Source organism: Oncorhynchus tshawytscha, linkage group LG17 (assembly GCF_018296145.1).
Source record: "Oncorhynchus tshawytscha isolate Ot180627B linkage group LG17, Otsh_v2.0, whole genome shotgun sequence".
NCBI classification, from domain to species: domain Eukaryota; kingdom Metazoa; phylum Chordata; class Actinopteri; order Salmoniformes; family Salmonidae; genus Oncorhynchus; species Oncorhynchus tshawytscha.
The window spans coordinates 17,431,099-17,448,986 of record NC_056445.1 but is presented as its reverse complement, the minus strand read 5'-3'; the positions used below and the strand labels follow the sequence as shown (position 1 = coordinate 17,448,986).

The 17,888-nt window shown below is 41.6% G+C and overlaps 1 protein-coding gene across 4 annotated transcripts in view; it reads left to right on the top strand.

Annotated features, from left to right (window-relative positions):
- The window catches only part of LOC112216952 (muskelin 1, intracellular mediator containing kelch motifs), a 34,993-nt gene extending 17,205 nt beyond the window's left edge, over nt 1–17,788 (top strand). For 3 of the 4 annotated variants that reach the window (XM_024377118.2, XM_024377117.2, XM_024377116.2), the window contains exons 9-18: nt 1,570–1,682; nt 2,074–2,286; nt 2,660–2,881; nt 3,261–3,390; nt 11,217–11,364; nt 12,210–12,324; nt 12,687–12,826; nt 13,133–13,235; nt 14,686–14,740; nt 15,109–17,788. In XM_024377118.2, coding sequence (XP_024232886.2) covers nt 1,570–1,682; nt 2,074–2,286; nt 2,660–2,881; nt 3,261–3,390; nt 11,217–11,364; nt 12,210–12,324; nt 12,687–12,826; nt 13,133–13,235; nt 14,686–14,740; nt 15,109–15,230 — 1,361 coding nt within the window. In that variant the 3' untranslated portion in view covers nt 15,231–17,788. Of the gene's footprint in view, nt 1–1,569; nt 1,683–2,073; nt 2,287–2,659; nt 2,882–3,260; nt 3,391–11,216; nt 11,365–12,060; nt 12,125–12,209; nt 12,325–12,686; nt 12,827–13,132; nt 13,236–14,685; nt 14,741–15,108 lie in introns of those variants that run through there. The other variant, XR_006079225.1, reaches the window with a different exon arrangement.
- The last annotated feature ends 100 nt before the right edge of the window (nt 17,789–17,888 follow it).

Sequence of the window (17,888 nt, the reverse complement as noted above, 5' to 3'; positions counted from 1 at the left end):
TCAAAGTGGCCACACACCTCTCTGACGTGTGCACAGTTACATTTCAATTCACTTTTATGGCTCAAGGAAAGAGCTTTCAATGATTAGGTGCCTTTAAAAAATATATATATATTTAGCTGTACTGTTGAATTGAAGCAAGCACACTTTTTTATTTATTTTGTATTTTTTGGAACACAGCCCTGCATCCCCAACACAGAATTGTTTTCGCAATCCAAAATTGGTCCATTTATAAATTGCATTCTGGGTTAGGTGGGCACAATTTGAAAGCTTATTCTCTTGCCAACATGACTCCTAAGTTATAAAATACAGTGTTAGTGTTAGACTTTCAGAAGGCCCTTCAGAGAAAATGATACTCATTTTGGCGTGCATAGAATGGATTGATGAGTGTATTCAGCTGCAAATTTTCTTCACAATGCGACAAACAGGCTCCTTCTGTTTAAAAAAATTAAAATAAATCATAATTATGCCATGTCATCCTTGTAAATGTACATCAAATATTGCGATCATAAATGTTGATGATGTAAAGGACATGAGTTTCATCATATTGAAAAGCAAAGCGCACATTTGGACTCGTGGGTGTGTGGTTTGCTTGTATGACATCGAAGCAGTATTTATTATAATCGTCTCCTCTTTCAAAACAAATCGAGTCCTCATGATCTACAATATTCCCCTCTTTGACAAAATGTGCAAAAGTAGCCCAATTAGTGGGATGGACTAGTGGGGTGTGTGTCTGTATATCTTCTTACTGCTGTTTACGCCTGTCCAGTTGAATCCTATACATCTCTGTAGGGGAGATCCTGAGTTCTGACGTCTTGTATGGCATGTTACTGTATGGTTGCTGGATCGAATCCCAGAACTGACAAGGTAAAAATCTGTCGTTCTGCCCCTGAACAAGGCAGTTAACCCACTGTTCCCCGGTAGGCCGTCCATTGTAAATAAGAATTTGTTCTTAACTGACTTTCCTAGTTCACTAAATGATTTGCCACTGCATTCTGATAATGCTTTTCAGTGACCAAATCTGCCATTTTCAACCAGTATACAGGTTTGAATGTGAAGGGATAGTTTCAGGACCATTGTGCTTTACTGTAGTCTTCTTGGTGTTTCAGTATAGGCACCAGAGTAGTTCATTGATGTTGAATGCATCCAGCTGTCAGAGCAGCTCACAGATCACTGCACCTGTAAATAGCCCATCCAATCTACCTCATCCCCATACTGTATGTATTTATTTATCTTGCTCCTTTGCACCCCAGTATCTCCACTTGCACATTCTTCTTCTGCACATCTATCACGCCACTGTTTAATCGGTATATTGTAATTAATTCGCCACCATGGCCTATTTATTGCCTTATCTTACCTAATTTGCAAACACTGTATATAGACTTTTTCTACTGTGTTATTGACTGTATGTTTGTTTATTCCATGTGTAACTCTATATGTGTCGAACTGCTTTGCATTGTCTTGGCCAGGTCGCAGTTGTAAATGAGAACTTGTTCTCAACTAGCCTACCTGGTTAAATATATATTTTTTAATCCCAGGTGTTGACCAGCGTTGGCTCCCTGTTTCCTACAGAGACAGTGTTTCTTTTTGGGGGCTGGGACGGCACACAGGACCTGGCTGACTTCTGGGCCTACAGTGTTCAGGAGAACCAGTGGGTCTGCATCTCCAGAGACACGGAGAAGGAGGTGAGAGAGCAAGATGTATGAAAGACAGAAGGATCGTGGAAAAGAGGAGTTATTGTGTGACAGAACAACACTTAAGTGGTCCATACTGATGTTACAGCTGCTTAATGAGCAGAACACTAAATTATTTATAGGAATGATCAGGATTATGACTGCAGTTTTCTTTGGTCAAGGTGACGGTAATGTCTAACGAATGATTATAATGAAGATAATAATTGAAAGCTTCACTATAGGAAAATATAACAACGGTGTAATGTTATTGAGCAGGTACTGGATATCAACGAAGTTCAGTAAATGGTAGAAACACTGTCGCCACATGGGAGCAGGGGGCCGAGTCGTCTCCTTTTTTATAGATAGTTGGTGTGATGGCTTCCCGCCCCTTGTCCTCTCCCAGAGTGGTCCCAGTGCGCGGTCCTGTCACAAGATGTGCATCGACAGCCAGCGGCGGCAGATCTACACACTCGGCCGCTACCTAGACTCCAGCGTCAGGAACAGCAAGTCTCTGAAGAGTGACTTCTACCGCTACGATGTCGACGCCAACACCTGGACACTGCTCAGCGAGGACACGTCAGCCGACGGCGGGCCCAAGCTTGTCTTTGACCACCAGGTAACCTCTTTATCACGCCCCTCACAGAGCTGTATCACACACGTCCAAACTGGACTAAACTGGCTAGGAGGGAATTGAAACACTGTGGGCTTCATTAAAAATAGGTTACAGAGTTTTTGTTGGTTAAATAATTGGTCCATTCAGCCATCTGGAGGTGAGACCAGAGCACTGATGAAGGCTTAGCCGGCTATAGTCTTGACATATTTTCCTCTTTTCCCACTTTTTAAGCTAAAAATGGATTTGTAAATGCCAAGGATTTTTGCATAATTTTTACACTGCTCAAAGCCCAACACTGAAATCCAAATGTTGAATCTCATGACTCTCTTCCGACCCAACCTTTCTCTTCTCTCACCCTTCCTCCCTCTCCTTATAGATGTGTATGGACTCGGAGAAGCACATGATCTATACGTTTGGTGGTCGGATTCTGATGTGTAACGGCAGTGTGGAGGACAGCAGGACGTCCGAGCCCCAGTTCAGTGGGCTGTATGCCTTCCACTGCCAGGCCGGAACCTGGAGCCTGCTCAGAGAAGACTCCTGCAACGCTGGGCCTGAGGATGTCCAGTCACGCATCGGCCACTGCATGCTCTTCCACACTGTGAGTTATGGGAGTAGTACCATGACTGGTGCTGATGTTAGGGTAATGTTGCCTGGATGTTACTGAACTGTGCTCATACACTCACACATATCAACACACAATGTGGCAACATTGTGGTGACATTCTTTATTGAATTCAGCACAAACACCAGAATGATTTATTGACAGAAAGCCAAAATGGCTTTCTGCTTTGTGTTTTTAGAGAAAGCCAATGACAGAACAAATATGCACCAATTTTACTCTCATTACTTTTATGAAGCCAAGGAAAATTGTTCAGACTATTATCTTGTTCCACAGAAGAATGTAAACCATTCAGTGTTGGCATGAATATGAAATAGATTTTGCTCTTCTCTCGCTCATCTCCCCCTCCCTTTCTCCAGAGGAATCGTTGTCTGTATGTGTTCGGAGGTCAAAGGTCAAAGACGTACCTGAATGACTTCTTCAGCTACGACGTGGACGGGGACCATGTGGAGATCATCTCAGACGGAACCAAGAAGGACTCCGGCATGGGTAAGACTGTCCACTTAGTCACTTAAGCCACCAGGGACAGTAACTCCATGGGTGGAGTAAAGTACAACCGACACCTTCATTGTTTAGTGCCAACATTTTGTTCCAAATGGATCTGGTCAGGTCTAATGCCAAGGGTGTTGCAAGGCTAACCTAAATGAGTTTAGGCTTCATGTAAAATTCCCCTCACTGCCTTCAGCACGTTGTACTTGCACCCTGGGTTCCACCCGTTCTGCAGGGCAACAGAGAATCTAGTAGCGTGGCCGTAGTGCGTTTGTTTACAAAGTTGGAATTCCTAATTGCTTGCTGTGATTAGAAAGTAAGAAGTTGATTTCATCAGCTTCTGAGAATAGCATTTTTGTCACGTGCAAATGGGGTTCTTAGAAATTCCCAGCCCGTATTATTGTGGTATTTAGCAAAACCTCACAGGAACATTTAATTAGATTGCGCTCTCACACCACACACAGTTTCAATCTCTTACAATCTACTTTCTCTTTAGGTTTTATTCTCACTCTCTCACAGAACCATATTCTTTTATCTTCTACTTTTTCTATTACACACACATGTTTGCAAAGCTACTGGTAATTTACCAAAGTTACCAGAATCTTCAGTAATTTTGGTAATTAACAGAAAACTTATGGTAACTTTGGTCATTTATACTTGAATAACTGTAAAGAATATTTTATTTATTGTTATATAAACATACATGCGCGCACACACACAGTACCAGTTAAATATTTGGACAAACCTACCCATTCAAAAGTTTATTTTATTTTTACATTGTAGAAAAATAGTAAAGACATCAAATTTACACATGGAATCATGTAGAAACCAAAAAAAAGTGTTAAACAAATCAAAATATATTTGAGATTCTTCAAAGTAGCCACCCTTTGCTTTGATGACACCTTTTGCACACTCTTGGCATTCTCTCAACCAGTTTCATGAGGAATGCTTTTCTAGCAGTTTTGAAGGAGTTTCCACATATGCTGAGCATTTGTTGGCTGCTTTTCCTTCACTCTGTGGTCCAACTCATCTCAAACCATCTCAATTGGGTTGAGGTCGGGTGATTATGGAGGCGAGGTCATGTTATGCAGCACTCCATTACTCTCCTTGGTTAAATAGCCCTTACACAGCCTGGTGGTGTGTTGGGTCATTGTCCTGTTGAAAAACAGATGATCGTCCCATGAAGCCCAAACCAGATGGGATGGCGTATCGCTGCAGAATGCTGTGGTAGCCATGCTGGTTAAGTGTGCCTTGAATTCTAAATAAATCACAGACCGCGTCACAAGCAAAGCACCATCACACCTCCATGCTTTACGGTGGGAACCACACATGTGGAGATCATCTGTTCACCTACACCGCATCTCGCAAAGACACGGCGGTTGGAACCAAAAATCTACAATTTGGACTCCAGCCCAAAGGACAGATTTCCACCGGTCTCATGTCCATTGCTCGTGTTTCTTGGTCCAAGCAAGTCTCATCTTCTTATTGGTGTCCTTTAGTAGTGGTTTCTTTGCAGCAATTCGGCCATGAAGGCCTGACTCACACAGTCTCCTCTGAACAGTTGATGTTGAGATGTCTGTTACTTGAACTCTGTGAAGCATTTATTTGGGCTGCAATTTCTGAGGCTGGTGAATATGAATTTCTCCTCTGCAGCGGAGGTAACTCTGGTTCTTCCATTCCTGTGGCGGTCCTCATGAGAGACAGTTTCAAGTTCTTGACATTTCTATGTTGTCTGACCGTCATGTCTTAAAGTAATGATGGACTGTTGTTTCTCTTTGCTTATTTGAGCTCTTCTTGCCATATGTACTTATGTGTCTTTTACCAAATAGGGCAATCTTCTGTATTCCCCCTACCTTGTCACAACACAACTGATTGGCTCAAATACATTAAGAAGGAAATAAATTCCACATATTAACTTTTTAACAAGGCACACCTGTTAATTGAAATGCATTCCAGGTGACTACCTCATAAAGATGGTTGAGAGAATGCCAAGAGTGTGCAAAGCTGTCAAGGCAAAAGGTGGCTATTTGAAGAATCTCAAATATAGAATATATTTTGATCAATACTTTGTTCAACACTTTTTGGTTACTACATGATTCCATATGTGTTATTTCATAGTTTTCATGTCTTCACTACAATTCTACAATGTAAAAAATAAAAACCCTGGAATGAGTACGTGTTCTAAAACTTTTGACCAGTACAATGTACAGTTGAAGTCGGATGTTTACATACACCGTAGCCAAATGCATTTAAACTCAGTTATTCACAATTCTTGACATTAAATCCTAGTAAAAATGCCCTGTCTTACGTCAGTTAGGATCACCACTTTGTCTTAAGACTGAAATGTCAGAATAATAGTAGAGTGATTTATTTATTTCATCACATTCCCAGTCGGTCAGAAGTTTACATGTACTCAATTAGTATTTGGTAGCATTGCCTTTTTAAATTGTTTAACTTGGATCAAACGTTTTGTGTAGTCTTCCACAAACTTCCCACAATAAGTTAAATGAATTTTGGCCATTCCCCCTGACAGAGCTTGTGTAACTGAGTCATGTCTGTAGACCTCCTTGCTCTCACTCTTTTTCAGTTCTGCCCACAAATGTTCAATCGGATTGAGGTCAGGGCTTTGTGATGGCCACTCCAATACCTTGACTTTGTTGTCCTTAAGCCATTTTGCCACAACTTTGGAAGTATGCTTGGGGTCATTGTCCATTTGGAAGACCCATTTGCGACCAAGCTTTAACTTCCTTTCTGATGTCTGGAGATGTTGCTTCAATATATCCACAACTTCCTTTCCTCATGATGCAATCTATTTTGTGAAGATACCAGTCCCTCCTGCAGCAAAACACCCCCACAACATGATGCTGCCACCCCCGTGTTTCATGGTTGGGATGGTGTTCTTCGGCTTACAAGCCTCACCTTTTTCCTCCAGACATAACGATGGTCATTATGACCAAACAATTCTATTTTTGTTTCATCAGACCAGAGGACATTTCTCCAAAAAGTATGATCTTTGTCCCCATGTGCAGTTGCAAACCGTAGTCTGGCTTTTTTTATGGTGGTTTTGGAGCAGTGGCTTCTTCCTTGCTAAGTGGCCTTTCAGGTTATGTCGATATAGGACTCGTTTTACTGTGGATATAGATACATTTGTACCGGTTTCCTCCAGCATCTTCACAAGGTCCTTTGCTGTTGTTCTAGGATTGATTTGCACTTTTTGCACTAAAGTATGTGCATCTCCTTCCTGAGCGGGTAGATGGCTGCGTGGTTCCATGGCGTTTATACTTGTGTACTATTGTTTGTACAGATGAACATGGTATATTCAGGTGTTAAGAAATTGTTCCCAAGGATGAGTCAGATTTGTGGAGGTCTATAATTTTTTTAAATTTTACTTGGATTTTCCCATGATGTCAAGCAAAGGGGCACTGCGTTTGAAGGTAGGCCTTGAAATTCATCCACAGGTACACCTCCAATTGACTCAAATGATGTCAATTAGCCTATCAGAAGCTTCTAAAGCCTTGAGATCATTTTCTGGAATTTTCCAAGCTGTTTACAGTGTATGTAAACTTCTGACCCACTGGAATTGTGATACAGTGACATCTAAGTGAAATACTCTGCCTGTAAACAATTGTTTGAAAAATGACTATCATACACAAAGTAAATGTCCTAACCGATTTGCCATAACTATAGTTTGTTAGTTCTAGTTTGTTGAGGTAATCTGAAGAGATTTTCACTTCCTGAAGCACCTCCCACAAGTTGGATTGGCCGTATGGTCAAGCCGCTCCCACAACAGCTCAATAGGGTTGAGATCGGTGACTGTGCTGGCCACTCCATTATAGACAGAACACCAGCTGACTGCTTCTTCCCTAAATAGTTATTGCATAGTTTGGAGCTGTGCTTAGGATCATTGTCCTGTTGTAGGAGGAAATTGGCTCCACTTAAGAGCTGTCCCCAGGGTATGGCATAGCCTTCCTTCAAGATCCCTTTTACCATGTACAAACCACTAAAGCACCCCCAGACCATCACATTGCCTCCACCATGCTTTGCAGATGGCATCAAGCACTCCTCCAGCATCTTTTCATTTGTTATGCGTCTCATGAATGTTCTTCTTTGTGATCCGAACACCTCAAACTTAGATTTGTCTGTCCTTAACACTTTTTTTCAAATCTTCCTCTGTCCAGTGTCTGTGTTTATCTGCCCATCTTAATACTTTTTATTGGGGCCCCCCGGGTGGCGCAGTGGTTTAGGGCCACCAGAGACTCTGGGTTCGCGCCCAGGCTCTGTCGCAACCGGCCGTGACCGGGAGGTCCGTGGGGCGACGCACAATTGGCCTAGCGTCATCCGGGTTAGGGAGGGTTTGGCCGGTAGGGATATCCTTGTCTCATCGCGCACCAGCGACTCCTGTGGAGGGCCGGGCACAGTGCGTGCTAACCAAGGTTGCCAGGTGCACGGTGTTTCCTCCAACACATTGGTGCGGCTGGCTTCCGGGTTGGATGGCGCTGTGTTAAGAAGCAGTGCGGCTTGGTTGGGTTGTGTATCGGAGGACGCATGACTTTTGACCTTCGTCTCTCCCGAGCCCGTACGGGAGTTGTAGCGATGAGACAAGGTAGTAGCTACTAACAATTTGATACCACGAAAAGGGGGGTAAAAAAAAAAATAATAATAAAAAATAAATCATTTTTATTGGCCAATCTGAGAGATGGCTTTTTCTTTGCAACTATGCCTTGAAGACCAACATCCCGAAGTCGCCCCTTCACTGTTGACGTTGAGACTGGTGTTGTACTATTTAATGAAGCTGCCATTTTGAGGACTTGTGAGCCATCTGCTTCTCAAACTAGACACTAATGTACTTGTCCTCTAGCTCAGTTGTGCACCGGTGCCTCCCACTCTTTCTATTCTGGTTAGAACCAGTTTTCGCTGTTCTGTGAAGGGAGTAGTACACAGCGTTGTACGAGATCTTCAGTTTCTTGGCAATTTCTTGCATTGAATAGCCTTAAAACAAGAATAGACTGAGGAGTTTCAGAAGAAAGTTCTTTGTTTCTGGCCATTTTGAGCCTGTAATCGAACCCACAAGTGCTGATGCTCCAGATACTCAGCTAGTCTAAAGAAGGCCAGTTTTATTGCTTCTTTAAATCAGCACAACAGTTTTTTAGCTGTGCTAACATAATTGCCAAAGGGGTTTCTAATGATCAATTAGCCTTTTTTTAAATTATAAACTTGGATTAGCTATCACAATGTGCCACTGGAACACAGGAGTGATGGTTGCTGATAATCGATATCTGTACGCCTATGTAGATATTCCATTTAAAATAAGCCGTTTCCAGGTACATTAGTCATTTTCAACATTAACAATGTCTACACTGTATTTCTGATCAACTTGATGTTATTTTAATGGACAATTTTTAAAATGTTCTTTCAAAAACAAGGACATTTTTAAGTGACCCCAAACGTTTGAACAGTAACGTGTGAGATATCTCTCTTCAGCTCTGGAAAAAATTTAAGAGACCACTGCAAAATGATCAGTTTCTCTGGTTTTACTATTTGCTCTAAATGACTATTTTTATTTGGGAGAAATGTTGTCAGTAGTTTATAGAATAAAACAAACATGTTCATTTTACCCAAACCAGAGAAACTGATCATTTTGCAGTGGTCTCTTTGTTTTTTCCAGAGCTGTGTATATATTTGTGTGTGTGTACACACGCATCCAAATTAAACACCAATGGTATTCACTAAGTTGGTTTATATTTAGGATTGTTTTACAGCTTTTGTCATTTATCATCTTTTGTTTTTGGTTTAAATCATCTTATTCATTATTTCATATGTTTTACATGTGATTTGGCCACACAGAGGGCCAGATGATTAGACACCTGTGATAATCTGAAGTACCCAAAATGGCCAGTAGATGTCTTGTGATAAATTACATCCTTGAAAGATACCAAAGTTATGGTAGTTTGCTGGGAAACAGAACGTTTCCAGTAATGTACCCTCCCTTTGCAACCCTACACACACACAGTCTGAATGCTAACTTGAGCAAATCGCAACATTGCACTCCATTTAGTCGCTATCAACTGATGCTTTTGGTCAGCAGCTGTGTGTGTGTGTGTAGCCTGTGTCTTTTTCCCGTCAAGATTAGAACTCCGTGATACTACATTTACAGAACTCTCCCCATCACATGTATCTTCATCTACCCTTACACTAAAGAATGTAATAGAATCTGTGGTTTCAGATGCAATAGATGGCTGTAGGAGGAGATGCCGTCTCTTCTATTAAAGTGACTTTTCAGTGCAGCTCATTAAAAGGCACAGGGCAGCAGAGAGAAAGAGATGTTTGTTGTCCTGAAACAGATTGTCTAAAGATCTCTGGCTGGACAGAGCAGAGCTGGACTGGCGTGATAATGGCAGAGTATTAATAGGACCTCACTGTGTGCCTCTCGCATCTGTGTCACCCTGCAAGAACGAGAGAGGGAGGCAGAAGTAGAGAGATGGAGGGAGAGCGAGACGAGGGAGAAACCGAAAGATTAAGAATGAGCAAGCGAGAGCGAAAGAACAGAATATATTTTGGCAGGAAGGAAGTAGCAAGCCAAACAGTGCTCTTGTAATCATTCTCTAATGTTTATCGCCACCGCAGCTGTTCTGTGTTCTGCTCCGGCACCACAGAAACATCTCCCTGTTCATTTCCATTTCAGAACTTTGCTTTAATGAGCTCCATCTATCCCAAATGGCACCCTATTCCCTATATTGTGTACTACTTTTGACCAGGGCCCGTAGCGTCTGGTCAAAAGTAGTGCACTACACATGTGTTACGGTGCTATTTGGGATGTAGGCTGTGTCTGAAGGGCAGAGCACAGTTTTTAGTGGCTCTGTCTTTCTGGTGTTTTCTTCTTGTTCTTCAAATAAACTTCTTTGTTTTGTTGATTCTCTAAAACCATCTGTACTCTCTACTCAAGTTACACAGGCTGATTGACCTAGGGGCCTATTTTGTTTATGCAGAAGTTAATGCCTTGGTTAATGTCTTGGAACAGGACATCGACGCATAATTCATGTTGTGTGATTGTCAAACTGTCTATGACGCTTGTTTGAGAAATGGCCCTAAAGCATATGGTGGGTTCCATTAAAATGTATTAGTACAAGTTGGTAGTACTAAGTGATTTTAAAAAAAATTTAAAACTTCCTCCCAGCACCCAACAGCGTCTGTTTTGACACTGTTCCTCAACTTACCATCATAGATTTTTATACACTATGTAGTCATTGCGAAAGCTTATACCTGCTTCTTACGTACAACTACTGAAATGCATGACCACAAAGCGGAGGAACTTGGCCTATATGTGTTCCATATTCCGCTATACGTATGAATAGTAGCATACTGTATATACTGACGTGTCATGACCACAAACGCATCATGTGCAATCAGAGGATTGCTTTAGACCAGCATTGTACGCAAATCTGGGTAAAACAACATGCATATGGATAGTTGCATACTGTTTACACTGTCCAAAAACACATCCTGTTCTGTCAGTAATGCAAATCGGTAGAAAAACAAACATACATTTGCGTTGTGTCCTGCTTGTTTCCAGTGAGTCTCGTTGCTATGTACGTTGCTATGTGAGCAGCCTTTTGCTTTCGTAGTCTCCCAGTTCTCAAGTCTTTTAATCTTGGCCTCGATGGAAACAATGTGCAATAGCGTTAAATAACCATAGAGCCCAGAACTATGTGACCAGGAAAAATGCTGAATCCCTGCTGTTATATTAATGTAGCCTGCTATTCTCTCTCTTATCTCAGAAGCGCCAGTCTATGTTTTAAACCTCTCTCTGATGTGTGTTTGTCCCTCAGTGCCGATGACGGGCTTCACCCAGAGGGCCACCATAGACCCAGAGCTGAATGAGATCCACGTCCTGTCTGGCCTCAGCAAGGACAAGGACAAACGAGAGGAGAACGTCCGTAACTCCTTCTGGATCTATGACATCGCACGCAACAACTGGTACGAAACACACACACACACACACACACACACGCAGTCTTGTATAACTAACCATGTTGGACACACACAATTCAATCCCATTCAACATATTTCCCCTAGCTCCTAACCCTTAAACTAACCCTAGCTCCTAACCCTTAAACTAACCCTAGCTCCTAACCCTTAAACTAACCCTAGCTCCTAACCCTTAAACTAACCCTAGCTCCTAACCCTTAAACTAACCTTAACCCTAAACCCCCCTTGAAATAGCATTTGACCTTGTGGGGACTAACAAAAATATTTTTTTACTATTCTTGTGGAGACTTCTGGTCCCCACAAGTATAGTTGCACACGCCCACGCACCGGCAAACGCACACAATAAGACGCTTTGATACAATCATCAACCAGTAGTGTCATATTTCAAAGGCTTTCCTGACCTGAAAGGGAGTTTCATAATCTCTCTGCCCTTCAAAAGAGAACACAATGTTTTTTTTCAGGGGGTGTGTTTCAGAGCTTGTGTGTGTTGTACCTCTGCACCTTCATGGAGAAAGTCTTTGTTTTGGCCTAGCTAATTTGGTCAGTTGAAACAGTGCTTGTGAGAAAACAGGCTGAAAGTGCTGCCTGCTGCTGGTTCCGGTACACTTCTTTCTCCAGCTGTTCTTTTTACTGAGTGTCCAGTAAATGAAGTCAATGTTTGTGTGTATGTGTGTTTCTCCGTAGGAGGCTGTCTAGAAGTGTGTTCCAGTATTTGCTTCGGGGTGTGTGGGCGTGTTTCCTTTTTAAGGTATAGAAACACAATGGGTGTTCCTCTTCAGGGTTAAGGCTATGTGCGTACTAACTGTTGTACTGTGTGTGTGTGCATGCTGCAGGTCGTGTGTGTATAAGAATGACCAGGCGGTGAAGGAGAACCCCAGTAAAGCTCTACAGGAGGAGGAGCCCTGTCCACGCTTCGCACACCAGCTGGTCTACGACGAAATGCACAAGGTCACACACACATGCCCGCGCACACACACACTTAAAAACAAATATTTGACCTTTATTTAACCAGGTTAGTCTGGTTGAGAACATTTATTTTTCAAGAGAGACCTGAACCAAGACAGCAGCATCAACACATCAGTTTTAGACCGCCACATGACATCAACCAGACTAAGATACATCAATATAACAAGCAGCATGTCAGTGAAGAACATGGACACACACTTCTACAAAATGCTATAAGCATAAGGACACAACATTTTATTAAATACTGTTTCAGGCTATCATTATGATCTGAGACCAGTTGCAGTTTTGAGAGTATTGATGGTTGTGCTAATATATCCCGTGTTATTTTTCCTCTTTGTGTCCAGGTACACTACCTGTTTGGAGGAAACCCAGGGAAGTCGTGCTCTCCTAAGATGCGTCTGGATGACTTCTGGTCCCTCAAGCTGTGTCGCCCCTCCAAGGAGTACCTGCTCCGACACTGCAGATACCTAATCAGGAAGTACAGGTACAGAACCAGAGAATGGACTAGACACCTGGAACTGAACCGTAACCTCTGTACCATATAGCAAAACAGTGGAGACAAATGTATAGGAGTTATGACACAATTCAAGTTTTGGGTTCTGCTTTCACACTGATTCCACCTAGTGGCCATGTCTTGCCATTGTAGGGAAGAATTATCTCCTCGTTCATTTTGCAGTCTTTGCAGTGATCTTTTCACCTTGTGTGGTACAGAGATTCTGTAGGTTAGGCTAAAGGATTTCCTCAAGCTCTCTGTGGGTGTACCTGAAGATCTGTCGTGTGTTGTTTTTAGGTTTGAGGAGAAGGCCCAGTCAGAGCCTCTGAATGCTCTGAAGTACCTGCAGAACGACCTCTCTCTGACCGTGGACCACGCCAACCCTGACGAGACCAAAGAGGTGAGGGACGGGAGGGAGGGTTGACTGATAGGGAGAGGGGTACTTGCACATTGTGCAGTTTTATTTATTCAACTGTGCTTTTAGATCAAGTAAACTAGAGGTCGACCGATTTTTCAATATTTAATATTTTTCAACGCCGATACAGATTATTGGAGAACCAATAAAAGCCAATACCAATTAATCGGACGATTTTTATATATATTTGTAATGATGACAATTACAACAATACTGAATGAACACTTTTCTTTTAACTTAATATAATACATAAATAAAATATATTTAGTCTCAAATAAATAAACATGTTTGGTTTAAATAAGGCAAAAACACAGTGTTGGAGAAGAAAGTGAAAGTGCAATATGTGCCTGTAAAACATTTTAAGTTCCTCAGAACATGAGAACATGTTCAATATTCCCAGTTAAGAGGTTTTAGGTTGTAATTATTATAGGACTATTTCTCTCTCTACCATTTGTATTTCCTATACCTTTGACTATTGGATGTTCTAATAGGTACTTTAGTATTGCCAGCCTAATCTCGTGAGTTGATCGGCTTGAAGTCAGCGCTGTGCTTCAAGCATTGCGAAAAGCTACTGGCAAACGGAGGAAAGTGCTGTTTGAATGAATGCTTACGAGCCTGCTGCTGCCTACCACCACTCAGACTGCTCTATCAAATTTCAAATCATAGACTATATAATAAACACACAGAAATACGAGCCGTAGGTCATTAATATGGTTAAATCCGGAAACTATCATTTCGAAAACAAAACGTTTATTCTTTCAGTGAAATACAGAACCGTTCCGTATTTTATCGAATGGGTGCCAACCCTAAGTCTCTAAATATTGCTGTTAAATAGCACAACTTTCAATGTTATGTCATAATTCAATGTTATGGAAAATTAATTACGGTATTTGTTAGGAAGAAATGGTCTTCACACAGTTCGCAACGAGCCAGGCGGCCCAAACTGCTGCATATACCCTGACTTACACTGAACGCAAGAGAACTGACACAATTTTAGGCACCGCATTGATTATATGCAATGCTGGGCAAGCTAGTTAAACTAGTAATATCATCAACCATGTGTAGTTAACTAGTGATTATGCTGAGATAGAAAAAAAATCTAAGATACGTTTAGTGCTAGCTAGCAATTTACCTTGGCTCCTTGCTGGCTGCACTCACGTAACAGGTGGTTGGCCTGCCACGCAGACCCCTCGTGGATTGCAATATAATCGGTCGTAATCGCCGATTACCGATTGTTATGAAAACTTGAAATCGGCCCTAATTAATCGGTCACCTTTTAAAATAAACATATGAAGTGGTTTGATAATGTAACATTCAAAGCCTGTGTTTTGATGTTCATTGTTTTTTATTTTATTACCAGGAATAATGGAAGTGTATTTGTTGGCGGTGTTGCGTTAGTGTTCAGTGACTGAGATGTTGTGTTCCGACTATTCAGTTCCAGCTCCTGCCCTCGGCTCTCTTCAAATCCAGCTCTGACTTCATCCCTCTGGGTAAGAGCCTTCTGCATACTTCACTGGACACACAGTAGATGAAAACCAATGAACGGAACGATTATTCTCGCCCGCTTCTCCCCCCCCCTTCGGCCCTTCTTTCTGACGTACTTTCATTTTGATCCTCCCACATGACCTTCTGAGCATGTATGTGACCTTTGAGCTCATAGGACTTCCTGTGGAGATTGAGCAATTGAAGTGAGTCTTTTCTTCCCACCACTCTCTCTCCCTTCACCTTCTCTCTTGTCCCTCTTTCCCTCTCTCTATTCCTTTCCATCTCTCTTCCCCTCTGTTCTTCCCATCTCTTTCACACTCTCTTCCTCACTCATCTCTCCCCCTCTTCTGACCCCTCTCCCTCCTTCTCTCAGGTTTCTCAGACGTGGACCAGACGTATGCCCAGCGCACGCAGCTCTTCGACATGCTCGTCAACTTCTTCCCGGACACCATGACCCCACCCAAGGGTAACCTCGTTGACCTCATCACACTCTAGCCCCGCCCCACAACCCTATGCACCACCACCATACGCCAATAAGACTGATTGGCCGGCCCAAAGCCAAACTTAATATTTTTCTACACTTGACCCTTCCAAATTCAGTGGAGCTCTGCTCGTGGACTGCACTTGTTGACCCCTTCTTTAGGACGTTGGTTCTTCAACAACTAAAACGGAAAAGGAGGGTCATGCCACTTGTGATCTAAAGGGGTTGACACTGAATATCACTGTGTGAAAAAGAAGGAAAAAAACTCTGATAGTCTTTGTTTAATAAACTGATTTAAAAGGGCAAAAATAACCCAGAATTCTGCCAAACATATCTGTGATAACTGATTTGATTTGTGAGGTTTACATTACTTTTACAGGCTGTGTTTGAGTTTGCTTGGCATTAGTAGCCTGTTAGATCAAGGAGGAGTCTCTTATTTTCCGCTCGGTCTTGCATCGGTCTCTCTCTGACACACTCACTCACACAAACCTGCTTGTGAAAGTAGTTGTTACGTAATGACACCCTGTCAGTGCGTTGTACGTTGAATATACCGTCAACCAAGTTCATGCTTTTGTTTGCTTGCTCTGCCTGTATTATTGGTGGCCATATTATATACCCCATATTTATAATTGTCTGCCATGCTGTTTCACACTGTGTCAAAATGTTAATTGTGTTATATCGAAACAATAGAATAAGGATCCTAAGAGACAATTTATATGTCAAATGAATTTATATGTCAAATGAAGTCAATTAAATCCCCTATCAATGTAAAATTCAGTCATGAGTTTGGGGGGGAAAACATTGTCAAGTTGTCAAAAGCCTGGGATTCTGGTAATGGCTACTGTAGCTTTAGTGTGATGCAACCATGGTTCTGTCACTGAGGCATGGTGGGAAATGCAGTCTCCAAGTATGAATGTTATTTTTTAAACTCACTCCCCATCTTGTAAGAGAACTGCAACATGATGGTTCTGCTGTATCAGGGAGTTTTTTTTATGTACAAACACATCTGTACACATATGATCTCATTGGCTGAGATGTATCTCCCTTTGACGATGGAAGTTATTTTATGGAAGGAAGAATGAATGATTGCTTTCATTGAGGGAGAGCCCAGTCTCCCCCTTAAGAGATGGCCTGATTACTGGGTTCTCTCTGTTTCTCATGCAAACAGTGATGACAGGACATTCTTCATTTCTGACCTAAAGAAATACAGAACACTAGATTTCATTCTTACTCAGAATAAGGCGATAGGAGCATTCACAAGTGATCTCTAACACCAAGTTATCAAATGGTATCTGTCTTGTGGCTCCAGCCAAAGTTTTGATGTACAGGAAATGTTTTTGATTGGTTCATAATCATTATGCTGGAACTGAGGATGCCCTTTGATATAGCTTGTGTGTGTTTGTCTCGGATCGCCAGGGTATTTTGTCTAGTCCACCTGTGTAACATAATACAAACATTTGCCTCATATTGTTCTTCCATTAATCTCAGTAGGAGAGATGATTGAAGTTATCCCCTTTTCCCTCAAGAATAGTAGCAGCCTAGTCTTCCATTACATTGTGTATGTATTGTCTATATATTTAGCATTTTTCTGAGACATCTGTACAGTATGCAGAGTACACTCTAGGCAAAGGCCAATGGAGTCTGTGAAATATCCATCCCCATTTGTTTTGAGATCAATCAACTCCACTATCAGATAACCAGAGAGGGAGGGACTATTCACATTCAAGGAGACAAACACTTGGTGCTTGAGTCCTGTTGGGTGGTAGAGCCAAACTTTAGACATGCTTTTTCTTGTCAAATCCTTACAAAATCATTGATCAAAATCCTAATCAAATTGGCAGATTGTACACTACGTCCCAATAGATTCATTACATCTGGTTTAAGACTTCTGATCTTATTGTTAGGTGAGTGATCAAATCCGATTTCTCTGTTCGTTTGCACTCGTCCTCAGTAATCAGAATTGGATTAATTTGAATCAATCATTTCTGTGTGCGTTTGCTGCTTGTGTGCAGGGTGCACACCCCTGTATGCTTACAGTGTGTGAGCTTGAAACGTGTGTGTGCTTGTTTGTGTCTGTTTGCTAATGGTTGTCTTCTGCTGCCACCATATTAAGCTTAGTAAATATTAGCTCTCTGACCTGAGATCCAGAGCGAAAGTGTCATACTTACCATCATAGATTTGTAATAAAACCCGTTATTTAGGCCGTACTCATTATTTATGGTCATTGTCACAGAATAGAAGACTTTTGCGGTGGTTTCTTTTTTTGTCAGAAATAAAAGATAAGCTTAAGAAAACTAGAAAGAAGCACCTTTGCAGAAAATATATATCACAATGCCAAATACATTTTATTTTTGGGAGTGGAAGGAAATGATCATTTTCAGGTAAATGGAATGTTCTTCATCTGCACCCTCTTCTCCCCAACTGGGACTCATGAGTATGTGGGGTACTCTAGAGTGCGTGAATGAGCAATACTCTGTGGATAACGTGAATGTGTAGAGAGCCTATTGTAGAATTGCATTGTATGTAATGTACATAACGAATAAAGATTGTATTTTGTTCAGGTTTTCTTAAATAAATGACTCCGGTCTTTTGATTTGTTTGTAACCAGTTGGGATGCAACTATACATTTTGTATTTTGATTGTTTCATCAATTTACCATTGGTGAAAAGTTT